The following is a 14810-nucleotide window of genomic DNA, read 5'->3' as shown; positions in this document are numbered from 1 at the left end:
TTGGAGAATCCAGCCCAATGTGATTATTCCACTATCTCAAACTACCTCCACCACCTTTCCAAGAACCAAAAGCCCCACTTGTCCTCTACTTAGTTGCCAAAAGTTGAAACTCTTCCGCCCCCCGCTCTCCCCAACTCCTCCTGGCAATTTCTGTAGTGAAATTATGCATTTTCGATACTGAATTCCAAAGCACATTGAAAATTGAGGGTGTAGTAAAATAAATATTGGGACCACAATTGGGCATGCCCATGTGGTTCTCAGTGCAGAATCTTAAATTAAACAATACAAGGAGTTCTGTAGTGACTGTACTATGTTTGCTATTTAATTCAGTAAAACCTTCCATTTTGTAATGTACCTGAATCACAGACGTAGTTCTTGTAGCATAGCTCCATTATCAGGGAATAGGGGAAAGTTTGCACAGGCTCCCAGAGCTAATGGAAAGGCACAGGGCTTCAGTATATATGGCCAGGACCTCCAGCAAATTCCCTGAGATCTGCAGGAGTGGAGACTGGGCCTCCTACTTCTTTCACAAAGGATACATTTGGAGCAAATTCTGTGATATGAATCTCACTGAGCTTTTCCTCCCTTTGGGATCTTTTCCATGAATTTAAGGATGGTGAGGACTGCAATATGGCCATGATTTACGCATTTAATTTGTGGGGTTTTCAATAATACACTGAGCTGTCTCAGATTACTCTTCCCCAGTCATAAATCTGAGAACAGCTGATTTCAATAATTAATAATGTTAACTTGTATAGTCCTGTAAACGCGGATCATACTATAGACAAATATTTTCCATTGGAGGTGCTGAAGCACAGGAATGCTATAAAAGGCTCAATTTATTATCTTTGCTGCATATTTCAAGTATTAAAATAGAATTATGTCAGTCAGTGAGATCACAGGAATAATGTATAGTCACTGACCCGCAGTGGTACACTTATTTATAAATACATGCATTAAACGCAGATCCCTGCAGTTGGCTTTAGTGCACCTTTCAGAAATCTCCTTCCATGTGCTGAAACCAGTCTAGCCACCTCAGCTTTTCACCACTTCTCAGCTCCATCAGTACCGTTCCTCTCAGTTTCTCCAATGCACACACATCCACTTGCTTAGGAAAGACTAGCCCTCCTTCTCAATAAAAGTTTTATTTGTTTAGCTGTAAAGCTTAGCCTCTCCTCCCCCCCACTGTCTTATCATCCCCTTTCATTCCAATAAACTACATAAAAATGCAAAAAGAAATCAAGCCCATTTGGGGGAATGGGGGGGAAAGGAGATCAGCTGTTCCCCTACTATGGACCCAGGAGACAGCTCCTAAGAGGTCAAGGATCTGTGAGTAGAGAGGGAAATGGGGCCAGAGACATTTGCACTACCCTGTGGGAAATGCTCTCTGAAGTTAATACAACTTTAAGCTGCATGCTCCATCCTGTGGAACCCCCTCCACCCATGAGAGGGAAGAAGAGACTTTTTGAAAACAGCCCTAGCAGGTCAGCAAGGAAGTAAGTGAGCATTTCAGTCAGTGTAACAACAACTTGATCATATTTCTTGCCAACTTGGTAGTAATCATACCCTGAACTATTAAGCTCCTCAGCCTTTGGTCTCAGAGTTCAGTTAGCCAAGGATAAAATTATTGCCTCGTAAACAGGAAGCTACCTCAGAGATCATTAAGTATTTTGTGCTACTGCAGTCATTATTTCTTATCTGTAATGCAGTATGTCCAGTGGCCCCATTGTGCTAGGTGTGGTACAAACACTCTGGAACTCACGGCTCCTACCTCCAAAAACTGACAACATAATTTATTGCGTACATCGGTGGTGTCAAATCCTTTGCAGAGGATTGAATCCACAGGCCAGAGAATGCCCACTGATATGAGCTGGAGGGTTGCACAGAGATCAAGGGGAGATTATGGCCCCTATGTAGTAACTAATGATTTAGTTATTTATTATTTGTTCAGTGCCTTATTGTCACATTCTCACTCAGTGAGAAAACATTCTTCCTTTCTAGGCCTCCAGTATTTCTGCCTTTTGTTTCTCTTTCTTCTCCATCAGCCTTTCTCTGTTTCTCTCGTGCTTCCTTGTCTTTGTGAATCTCCTCTGTTCTTTTTTTCTATTTTTCCTTCCTGATAGCAACTCTAAATTCCCAACCCAGCAGGCTTCACACCCGCTCTCTGCCTCCATTCCATCCACTGAAACGATCAGCAGTTAAACAGTTAATGTTCACACTGAAGCATCATCACTGAGTTTTAACACTGACACTCCAGATTTAGGGCTAGACTATACTAGAAGTGCTACATCGGCACAGATGGATCGATGCAGCTGCACTGCTGCAGCGCGTCTGGTGAAGATGCTCTATATCAATGGGAGAGAGCTCTCCCATAGGCATAACAAATCCACCTCCGTGAGAGGTGTTAGCTATGTCGGCGGGAAAAGCTATCCCACAGACATAACGCTGTCCACACTGGCACTTAGGTTGGTGTAATTTATGTCACTTGGCGCAGGATGCTTATTCATGCCCGTTACTGACGTAAGTTACACTGAAGTATGTGGTACTGTAGACCTGGCCTAATTGAGAATAGAGGACTTGCACCTCTGAGTCACTGATTCAGGCTTTCTGCAGACTCAAGCAGACCTCACTGCACTGGATACACTCAGTCCCCATTTGGAAGGTTAGCTCTGTAGCCATGTGTGCTAGGAAAGTTACTTTTTCTTAAAATGAAAGCTTAGATTCTGGAGAACTTATGCGGCCCACAATGTGTTATTACCTCTGTCAAGGTTCCTTCCCCACTCTGAACTCTAGGGTACAGAAGTGGGGACCTGCATGAAAATTTCCTAAGCTTATTTTTACCAGCTTAGGTTAAAACTTCCCCAAGGTACAAACTATTTTACCTTTTGCCCTTACACTTTATTGCTGCCACCACCAAGCGTCTAACAAATATAACAGGGAAAGAGCCCGCTTGGAAACGTCTTTCCCCCCAAAATCCTCCCAAACCCTACACCCTCTTTCTTGGGGAAGGCTTGATAAAAATCCTCACCAATTTGCATAGGTGAACACAGACCCAAACCCTTGGATCTTAAGAACAATGAAAAAGCAATCAGGGTCTTAAAAGAAGAATTTTAATTGAAGAAAAAGAATCACCTCTGTAAAATCAGGATGGTAAATACCTTACAGGGTAATCAGATTCAAAACATAGAGAATCCCTCTAGGCAAAACCTTAAGTTACAAAAAGACACAAAAACATGCATTATATACATTCCATTCAGCGCAACTTATTTTATCAGCCATTTAAACAAAACAGAATCTAATGCATATCTAACTAGATTGCTTACTGACTTTTTACAGGAGTTCTGACCTGCATTCTTGCTCTGGTCCCAGCAAAAGCAACACACAGATAGAGAGAACCCTTTGTTTCCCCCCACCCCAGCTTTGAAAGTATTTTGTCTCCTCATTGGTCATTTTGGACAGGTGCCAGCGAGGTTGTCTTAGCTTCTTAACCCTTTACAGGTAAAAGGGTTATTCCTCTGGCCAGGAGGGATTTAAAGGCATTTACCCATCCCTTTATATTTATGACACACGAGGCCCACAATGTGTTATTACCTGTATGGCCCTGAGGATGCCACATGGGCCGCAGGTCTGTACTGATTGGGCCGCAAGCAGCCTGTGGGTCTCAGGCTGAGAACCACTGCATTAACAGGACAATTCACTTGAGTAAGGATTGCAAGATCAAGCCCCTAATCAAGAAAAGATTGTCCAATTTAACATGTATAATTCAAGAAGGTTTATTAATGAGGATGTTTATTAAATACTGCATATTTTAAAACCAAATCCCTGCTCCTTAATTTATGGTCCCCACCTGGACACCTAAATCCTGCAAATGCTGAGAAGGCTCATGGATGTTGCAGGCTGTGCTTTCCCACATCTATGTCACATATTCTCTATCATGCTCTTTCATATGCCCTCTTCCTTCTCCCCTCTCTCCCCCCACAGATAACTCCAAGACTCATGGACACATCTCTGAGTGCACATATTAATAGCTGGATTTCTATTCCCCTTTGAAAGTTCCACTGACATAAGGATTCAGTATATTACAAAAGCCTAGTTATCCCAGGTTTGCATAAAGCGAATACACCACCTAAAAACTAAAACACAATTTTGAAATACCTGTTAATGTATTTAATTACCTTAAAATAATATCAGGGAATAAAGGCACTAAGGGATAGGACAAGATTATCTTGGGAAATTATTAGGGGGTTAGAATACAATCGCCCATGAAACAATTACTTAATAGCTATCTTTTCTTTAAAAAAAGGGAAACAAAGTGCAGTTATTTTCATGTCATTATCTACACTGTAACAACCAAATACTCTAATGGTTTCTATGCAAGAAAAATATACACAACATTTATACTGCATTAACAATTCCAGATTTAGAATTTGAGATCTATAGCATAACCAGTTTCTTTTATTAAGATTAACAAATATGACTAGCCTCCCATTCATAGCTGTTTCAGAAAAACATTACAAAACAACAAATACATAATCCAGGACATATTTTTGTTCATTAGCATCATCAGTTTCATCTTCCTAAAAATTACAGATGATTGAAAACCAAACTGATTTATTTCACATTATATTTTACTTACGATAAAATAATTTTATAGGAACTAAAAATACTGATTGGTTCATTCAGAAATTCTAATAATTTAATAAAAAAAATACTGTATCTTGAAATGTTAATGAGAACAAAGTAATTTTATACTTTAAACCTGTGTCACTGTTTTATGGAAATGACAGATCATCTAAATATGTAACAGTCTACAGGTAGTGGAGTACAGCAAAGCTGGTAATAAATGACTAACACTGTCTGGACATAACAGGAAATGAGTGGGTGAATAGGAATTAATGTTTTTCTTATATAATTGAAATGCATAATCGTAGTAAGAGTCAATGCTGATGATTTGAAAAGAGTTTGTGAGTTTAGTTCTGAATGCTCGATTCTATTTAACTTGAACTCTGAGAAAAATACCCTAAAAATATTGTACTTAGTTTTTTTAAGAAATATGTTTATTTCATTTGTAACTGATATGAAATGCACTATTTAAACAGTACATCTAAAACAGTTGGAGGCAATGGCTGTTTGGGGGATGGGACAAATTCTGTTCTGTTACAAAGGGCAAGTCCCAAGTATCTCCACTGACTTGAATTAAGCTATTCTGAATTTAAATTGGTGTAGATGAGAGCAGAATTTGATCCCAAATTTTCTTTTATCAGAAGTATGAAAAATAAATATAAAATGACAGCAGGAGAGCTGAGGATCAGGAAGAAAATAAAGAGATTTTTTGTTGCAGAGGAAAAGACTTATTAAAAAATTAAATTAAATTAAATTAAAAAAATAAAAGAAACCCCTGAGATCTATTACTGTAATGTAATATAAAGGGCATTCAGAAATGTTTGCAAAATGTTATTTTCTAAATAACAACACAATACCATGAAGCCATGATTATATTCCTTGAGGAAATATTGTAGAACTGGAATATGTTCTATTACAATGCATTAATCAAAATACTATTGTTGGCTTTAATATTGAGAGACTTCAGAGTTGAGTCTGCCATTTTTCTGTCCTCATTTTACCACACTAAGCCTAAGTACTGCAATTGCTTTGAGGCCCCCTGAAAGAGGACCACATCATCTGCAATACAAAGGCACAAGGGGGTTACTTAAGGACAAAGAGATATTCTTCTTCCAATGAATGCACATAACTCCCATTAACATTGATGAGAGGAGAACATATACTCAGAAGTGTCAGCCTGAATTTCCATGCTTTTGTAGGTTTAAGTAAAACTCTTAATAAAATGTATATGTCTCATAAAAGACACATACAAGTAATTCCAGTGTTGATTAAACAAAAGTATACAGTGTTAAAAGGCAGATTCCCCACAACTGAAACCCTTTCACCCACAAATATTTTCCCCCCTTTTACACTTCCCACAATTTCATGTGTGTCATCAAGCAGCATCCTTTGAATTTTTTACATGGCTTGAGCTGTGTCTACTCACTCTAATATTCTTCATTTTAAATACTAAAATACATTTAAATACATTTTGTTACATACCAGTGTAGGACATTGTTTTATTGGATATGCAAAACACCCAGATTTCAAATATCATCATGGAGAGTCTCACGTATGGTCATGCTAGATCAGACACATTTTTATTGACAGAATTTTCACTATAGGTTATTCTACCAGGTCGGGGAGAATACCAAAGGCGAAGAGTGAACATGTTTTCTCTTTGAAAAGTCCTTTCTAGCTCAGGGTATTGAAAGACTGGGGACACTGGCTCTACAGCAATCAGACCCATTCAGTAAAATACTGTTTAACTGTGCTTTTTTAAATTAAGCCACAACTCAAAGAAGTTTACTCATGTTCAGCATATCTGTGACATCAACACAAATTTTCTCTGTTTAATGGCTCTATTTCCCTCTGTTCTGATGATACTTTTTTTCCAATAGGAGATTTCTTTCCCCTGTAAAATTGCTTGCTATCTTTATCAAAACTGAAGTCATTTTATTATGTCATCTTTTGATTTTGACTCTTATTTTTTACTTAGTGCCTGTATTAATATGATTATCTGGCCTGGGACACTGGATCTACTTAACACTAATGAAAGCTACAACTACCAAAGCTTGACTGCCAAGCAAAAAAATCCCAAAAGGTTGTTTGTGATCTGTACTACTCCTTTTTGGTTTATATAAAGATAGCTCCTAAATAGCTGTCTGACTGTTGATTTTTGTTTGCTTTTTTAATACTAGAAATAAACAAGGTCCTGACTTTGGTTAGATCGTTGGATGCCCTTGAAACAGAATGCACAGAAATTTTTAAACAGAAAATGTTTTAAGATGTTTTCTCTGAAATGCTTTTGTTCTAAATGAAACATTGCTTTAAGGAGGCTGTGTGGTTACTATATTAACCACTGTCATTACCCCAGAAAGTAGAGAAATGCAAAATCTGAGCCTAAGTCAAACCTGCTGAGGCAGTCACAGTTGATATACAGGGGTCTGCAGCCAGGGCACTTGTCGGAGAGCAGAGAATTGCACAATTCCATACCAAGACACAGGTGTTGGCTAGTGGCCTGAAACCTGTGAGGTGGTGTGGGCAGACAGACTATGAGGGGTCAGAGGTACAGTTCATCCAGTAACTAACATCAGGCATTTCTCCCTGTTGTCAGTAAAATTCTGCTTGGGGTTTTGATCTTTTAAATTTTATTCATTTCTGTTGTTTTTTGTTTTGTTATAGAGGTTTAGGGACAGAATGGGTTGTTTGTATTTTGATTGTCATTCTTATTGTGGAAAGGCTTTTTCTGTCTCTCTCTCTCTTTCCCCCTCTCCCCTGGAGGAAGGTTTTATAATGTTCCCTAAAGATCCTCGATTCCCCTGATGTCCTTTGGAAGATTGCTCCATAGCTGAATCCCCTCAACAGAGAATGCTTTGTCCCTAACTCTCACATGTTTCATCCTGGGCTTTGTGCTCTGCATGGTCCCAGAGGAGCACAACTGTTGCTGTGGTTCACAGATCAAAATTCCATCCTTGATGTAACTGGGGCTTGATCCATTAAGTGCTTTGATAATTAGGACCAAGGCCTTAAACTGGTATAGGAAGTTGACAGGGAGCCAGAGCCAGTGGAGGGACTTGAGCACAGGCCTGATGTGCTCACAACAGTCTGAGCCATGGAGAAAGCAGGCAGACACATACTGTACTAGCTCAGCCTGTGCACTGTATCCACTCAGCTTTAGATACAATGAGTTATAGTAATCCAGTCTGGAGATGATACATGCTTGGATCATTGTGGCCAGGTCCTCATCCAGGAGGAAGGAACAAAGCTTCCTAGTGATCTGAAGGGGAAGGAAAGCATTTTTAGACACTGACACTACCTGGTCATCCAAATTTATCGAGGAGTCGAAGAGGGCCATGGGGGTTCAAGCCACCTTGATGAATGGGGGCTAATGCCTTTAATAGAAGGTGGAAACAGCATCTCAGCTAGTTCTTCTAAGTGTTTTTCCTTTCAAATCAGCATCACTTCAGTCTTGCCTAAGTCCAACAAACCCTTCCTCTCCTCTGCTTCAAACCTGAGTCCCTTCCACCCTCCAAAAAGCACAAAAGCAAAGTATTTGTAATAAAATTAAAACATATGTTTAAAAAATGACATGACATGTGTCTACCAGTACACTGTCTTACTTCTATGTATATTCCTTCCCCCTGTCCTTAGTGTTTCCCTCTCCCCCTCCTTATTTTTAGATTGTTAGCTCTTCAGCACAGGACCCGTGTCTTCTTCCTCCATGGCTTCTTCTCCAATGGAGATTTGCTCCAGTGACAGTCAATGATAGTTAAGCCACCAACGTAGTGCAAGTCTCTTGAATACACTGGCATGGCTACTCTTTGCATTGGTGGTGTGCCCCCGGCTTGAAACCATAGTAACCTCCACTGATGCAAACAGGGGCTCTGCCTGTCTATACAAGCGATCTGCAACGTGTGGAATTCATTCAATTTGACAGAGTAGTGAAATTTGACAAATTACAAAGAACATAAGGATTTACATTTTTAAACAAACAATCTTTTATACATGCATGTGTTGCAGCTATTTTGCATCCCATAATACCTTTTTCCGCACAAATGTGTGACACTGCATGGGCATTAATGCTATTTGATGTGAAGCATCTATTGTTCTAAATATAGAGATAGAATCACATAAATGTAGCACTGGAAGGGTCCTCAAGAGGTCATTTAGTCCTCCCCCCACATACTGAGGCAGGATTAAGTATACCTAGAGCACGGCTTCATTGTGTTAGTAAAAAATGAGCAATCCTTCCATGATTCTCGATCTATCACATGAAAATTAGTTATGTTTTAGCTTTTCATCATATTTAACTTTAGTATTTAATGGGAATTGTTGGGGAAAAAATATGTACTATAAATTAACCACATACTAAATGCCTAAAATATGCTAATCTGTGTTTTGTACTGTAGCACTCCTAGTTGTTCTGGTCAATTATATTATTCTCATCTTTTCTGCCTTCAAGTCTTTTACTCTTGATACAAAATGAGAAAATTATTAAACGAACCCATTAGGTTATTCTTCAAATGTAAACATTTTGATTCTCTAAAAAATAATTAACAAAATAAATTAAGGTTATATTATAGACTAACTGCTTGTGAAAAAATAACTTTTTTTTTATATAGCACTTCTTCATACATAATATCCTATTCAAATATTTTACACTCTTAAGATTGCCCAAATTCACAGAGTAAAATATAGGCAAACTAATCTTGCTTCAAGAATTGAACTTTTATTGAAGCACCACAAAACCAAATAAGCTATGGAGCTACTGAATTCATCTGAGTAAACTCAATATCTCTTGTTTAAATACTGTAATGACCTTTTCAGGAAAGTAAATATATCTAATCAATTTCAGTGAACTGATCAGACAAATGATTTTTTAGTAAACAAGACTGTTGTTGGTTGCTTACAAGTTAATGGAACTACTCACATGAATAAGGAGTAGCTATGAAAGTGAAGGTTTGCAGAATTGGGCCCATTACGAGTTTGCTGTGCAGACTATATACTCTCTGTAAAATTTCTATAATTAAAGATTAGATCTAGAGTACCAGCCAGATGAGCCATTACAGGCTATCGTAAGATCATGACGATTAAGTGAGGCAGTAACATAAAAATAGATATTTGTTCACAGGAACTTCAGGTAGAATAAAATCAACCTGGTATTATTGTGTTTTAACAAACAAGTTAAAGGGACACATATCCAAGCTTTTACAAAACTAAAGACCAAGAGAGAATTTTCCTGCATATAAAGTCAAAATTCCAGTGATATTTTTTGTGTAAACAAATAAATATTTTTCCTGTGAACAGGTTTTCTGCATATTTTCACACTAATTTGTAACTGATACATTGATCCTCCTGTTCCATAAGTGACAGGCAGCAGAGCCAATTAAGATACAGAATTTTCTTCAGTCTTTCCACTCTTTCTTATGTGACCTTCTGACCCCATCTGATATTTCCACAGCCTTAGAGAACCAACTAGAGAATCACTGATTAGTAAACATTAACATACTGAATTACAGAGCTGATTACTATTGGAATGAGTACTAAGAGGGTCAGCTATTTACACTAACTGGGAACTAATATTAACTGGGAATGAAAAGTAACCCTGAAAAAAGATCAGACTAGACAGCCAAGCATTGTTTTGAGGGTCTTCACAAATTATTGTGCTGAGGTACCGAAAACCAAGTAAGGGACAAGAATTGCTGATTCTACATCCTTGATACAGTAATTTGCTATTCAGAAAATTTGATTATCTAGCCCATATAAAAAAAATTACCTTCATGTATACCCTGAACACCAGCTCCAGATCGGGTTTGTTTTCAGACTGATTTGTGGATCACTAGCAGTCTAATAAAGCCTTCCGAGTGGTTCACAACACAAAGTATTTGGAACTAACCATGAGGTGACTGGGCTGTTAAACAGGGAAGTAGACGATGTCAAGATCTCTTTTACAAAATGGTTTGTCAAATAAAAGCGTTGGATAACCAGTCCTGTGTACAAGGGCAAGGGCATTAAGAACTGGTGCACCTTAAGGTGAGCATTAGCCAGAAAATGTGCATCTATTCCTCAGGCAGTACTTGGAAAACACATGCAGGGAAGTCCAAAAAGCCACCCTGCACAGATCTAATGCCAAGTGCTTATCTTGTTCAGACCAGAGTGAGGTTGTGGTTTGTGTCAAGTATGTTTTTAATTCACTGTATTGTGACAAAGACCTTCAGTGGAATGATCTTCCTGTAAGAGTTGGTATCTTGACAGTCAAATATAAACTGTACATTTGCTAAATACATATTTTAGTTAGTTTGCTGTTCTGTCAGAAGGCACCTCTTCACTAGAGAATTAAACCAGTCATATGTAACTCAATGAAATTATCACAATTGTAGTTCACATGAGTCAGTGCAGCCATTTGCACAAGTGCTAAGTGGATTTGCTTTTACCTCCCACTTCCACTCTAGTGCTTCACTCCAAACAGTGGTGCACTGTGGATGGTTTCTGAACGGCCTGCTGTAGGATGTAGAGCACCTAAGAGAATTGAAGAAGGATAACTCCCACAATCCCCCCTGGCAAAAATCTCAAGATTCTTTGGTGTTACTCCATAATCTCCCATGGATCCAGTAGAGGCCAGAAGCTTTTAATAATATCTTTATAATATGTACGAAGCAGGCCTGATTCCCCCCACCTGCCCCCTAGCTTGATTTTTACCTTAGAAATATCAGGAATGATAATTCTGGTCTCTTCTGGTTTTGCTGAAAGCCGTGTCTACACTTACAGCAGCCTGTAGCGTGTACACACTGCACATCCCCTTAGCACAGGTATAAACAGTAGTGTACACAATGAGGCACTGCTTAGGTGAATAGAGTACACACATGCTAGAACTTCAGGGTATTTAGCCTACCCAGCTCTCTGCATGCCCAAGCAGCACTTCCTCCACCTACACTGCTAAAAATAGCAGAGTAGTGTCCTGCTCCCTCCCCGCTGCTACAACGCAAATGAGACGCTGCTTAGGCGAGTACAGTACAGACATGCCAGAACCTTAAGGTATGCACCCTACCCAGCACTCCCCATGCCCAAGCAGAGCCTTTACCCACTATCTCCGCACAGTCAGAGACTTTCACTGCCATGTGTAGCTACACACACCTCAGTCGGGACACAGCCTGCTCTTCGCTGCAGCATGTAGCTAAATGTACCCTATATACCGTCACCACCAGTGTAGCCAAGGCCTTAGATATCTCAGAGACTGTATATTGTGAGTTCTAATGCCATCATGGAAGGGGTAAGGGAGTGAAATCTTTAGCAAAGGGTTCCATTCTCCAAAATATTAATCATTTGTGTTCGATAAGTGTTGACAAAAGATTTTTATTCTTTTTGAAGATCTGAAAAGTTATTACTAGGAAACCTAGTTCCTTCCTTGTAGATTCTATGAAATCTAAAATGTACTCAATTTTTATCAAATACAACTGTTTCAGTATAGTTTTCTCTACATAAATCAGAGCTACTTGTACTAGAATATTACACGTAAAACTTGATTGACCAAATCCTGTGTACACTATATTTACTCCTAATGAAAATACAGTTATGAAGCACTGAAAATTTGGTAAACAGATGTAGGCATTATGGTTAAGTGCACAGGGCACTGGATTGGAAGTCAGATTTCCCCTGCCACTATGGGCAAAAACTTCACTTCTCTGTGCCTCCGCCACCCCACCCCCGACCAGCAATCTTTATCTGTCTTTTTAAATGCCTATTTAGATCATGGGTGGTGGCAAGTCTAATAGGCCAGGGGAGGCTCTGCCTCTGTTGTCACTTGCTGCCGGACGCCTGGTTGTGGGTTTGGCGGGGGAAGTTTTTGCTTTATTATGCCCCATGCAGGTTCCAGGGTGGCTGAGGAGGCGGTATCCAGGGAGATTACTGATGAACCTAGGAAGCTGAGTAGCACATACTGCCTCCTCAGCTGCCCTGGAACTCGCATGGGGCATATCAAAAGCTCAGGTTCTTTGGGAAGAGACGTTCTCATGCTGCAGCTTTTCCTGAGTGCCTTGGGGTCTGGGGAGGGGAGGTGTGATGCAGCTGTCCCAGGGCTCCTCCTGGCAAGTGGCAGGGGGCCCCCTCGGGGCTCCTCCAGGCAGTTTTGGTGGGGAGGGGAGAGAAAACTTGGCAACCAGGGCTTTGGCCAATTCAGGGCTCTTCTGGGAGGCAGCAGTGTGGGGGGTGCGCTCCGGGCTCCTCCGGTAGGGGAGGACTGGTTGTTCCAGCCGCGGGAGGGCAGGGGATCTCAGTGCTCCAGCTGCAGGGATTTGTGTGTCTCGGGGCTCCAGTTAGGGTGGGGACACAGGCGGAACCAGGGGCTAGCCTCCCCAAAGGCTCCTTCCCTCCACCCATGATTTAGATCTGAAACTTATTGGAGTTTACAAGGATTGTCTCTTACTATGTGTTTGTACACTGCCTAGCACAATGGGGCCCTGCTCTTAGTAGGGGCCTCTAGCCACTACTGGAAAATAAACAAACAATAACTCATAACAGCATTTCTTAATGCAATAATTGTGAAATTGAATCCACTGTCAAACATGTTTAAAAAATAATTTCAGTCTTTTGTGTGTATACAGTCAAAAGGTAATGCAGAGTTCACTTCTTCTATTTATAGGGTTTATTTCTGTGGCAATTACACACTGAACTGGACTTCTGGGAATTGCAAAAACATAGATACAGCACCAGATTCACAAAGATGGTAAAATGAAGCTATATTCTATCCTCATTCCATCTGCAGAAATCCCAAGGGAATTTTAAATTGTCAGTAGAATATGTTCTTTTAAGTTTAGATGTAGGCTCACATGCTTAACACAGGTGAAAAAGCATTAAAACGGATGAAATGAGAACTAAATGTGATTTTAGCTGTGTTAATAAGAAAGAGTATGAGCTTGTGCTGTTCAGCATAATGTGCACTGTATGCAGCACCTTTGTGAAGCTGCTCCTTTACTCAGATGGTGAGGAGGAAGGATGTTTTGCTACACAAGTTCTTTCCTAGTCAAGTAAGACATTTCTGTATACATATCTGAAATAGACTCACCATTTTACAGTACACTGAATTCTAATACTGACCAGTAAGATTATATGCGTTAACATGATCAATTTTCATCTTAATATTAGAAATATAGACCACCCCCCGCAGAAAATGTAAGCCTGTATTACAAATTGCGGCTAAGGGGGGGGGAGAGGAGTGGAGGGTGAAAACATCTGAAGTATGCACACATGCCTACATGTTTTAACCTGGATCTTTTTATCAAAAGCAAACTTTTTGAATGAGCTAAAAAAAGGAATTTGGATATGGATAAGAGAGGCCATTTGTTGGGAATTAATACAGTCTTAAGGACAGGTTAAAAACTAAAACATGGTCTGTATTTTTCAAGGGTTTGTAGTAGCAAAGCTTATTTGAATTACAGACTGTTGAATACTACATGTTTAATCACTGTACCAGAGTCTGCTTGCCTTGTGGGGTACTAATGTTGAGTGTTTTGCTGTAAAAAATTTAGGATAACAAAGATTACGAAATCTTGGATCCACTCTGGAGTCCTTTTTAAAATAACCTGAGTACTATATACAGTATATGTACAAAACCTTTCAAATCCAAGCATTAGGCAGCTCTGTTAAAAAACAAACAAACTCAGATCTTCATTTTCCTGCTCCCTTAGGCCTTGCCCTCCTTTTTCTGACTTCTGCACTCATGTTTTAATCCAACAGTGGCATTCTCTGACCTTGCCAGTGTCTTGTATGGTTAAAGGTTCACAGAGTGGGGTCAAGAGAAAGCATGACCAGAAGACTTGTGAAAAAGGAAAACAAAATGGAGGAGGGGCTAGGAGGAGGGGGCACCCTGAGAAGATGAAGGGAAGCCAGCAGAAATGCCTACAGCATATTTTGTTCAGCTCCAGTGAAGTAGCATTTCCTTATCACGACTGAAGAACAAAAAAGGATTTCATGAAACATCTTCCTAGGTCAACCCAAAAAACTTTCTAAAGGGCTATCTTGAAAGCATTATCTATCATAAATGATATGCTATTAGTAAATAACCTAAGGATCTATGTAAACATAATAATCCATAATATGCAGAGGTCTATAATTTGAGTTGATGGGAGGAAGATTGTTTTGAAATGCATGTTCCTACCTTTTATCCTAAGAAAGAACATAGGGAACATCCTAAACAGTTTCATTCTGCA

The 14810-nt window shown here is 39.5% G+C and overlaps 1 protein-coding gene across 7 annotated transcripts in view; it reads right to left on the bottom strand.

Annotated features, from left to right (window-relative positions):
• LIN28B (lin-28 homolog B) overlaps window positions 1-14810 on the bottom strand; it is a gene marked incomplete at its 5' end in the record, with an annotated part of 122516 nt that overhangs the window by 77441 nt on the left and 30265 nt on the right. Inside the window, one exon of one of the 7 annotated variants that reach the window (XM_084622110.1) lies at window positions 6904-7882. The exons of the other annotated variants lie outside the window; for them this stretch is intronic. Within the exon in view, the coding sequence (XP_084478236.1) occupies window positions 7406-7882 (477 nt within the window). The 3' untranslated portion in view covers window positions 6904-7405. Of the gene's footprint in view, window positions 1-6903; window positions 7883-14810 lie in introns of those variants that run through there. 7 annotated transcript variants of the gene reach the window in all.

Source organism: Lepidochelys olivacea, assembly GCF_965140295.1.
Source record: "Lepidochelys olivacea isolate rLepOli2 genome assembly, chromosome: 3".
NCBI lineage: Eukaryota > Metazoa > Chordata > Testudines > Cheloniidae > Lepidochelys > Lepidochelys olivacea.
Note: the sequence above shows the minus strand (reverse complement) of the source record. Positions and strands in the feature narration are given on the sequence as shown.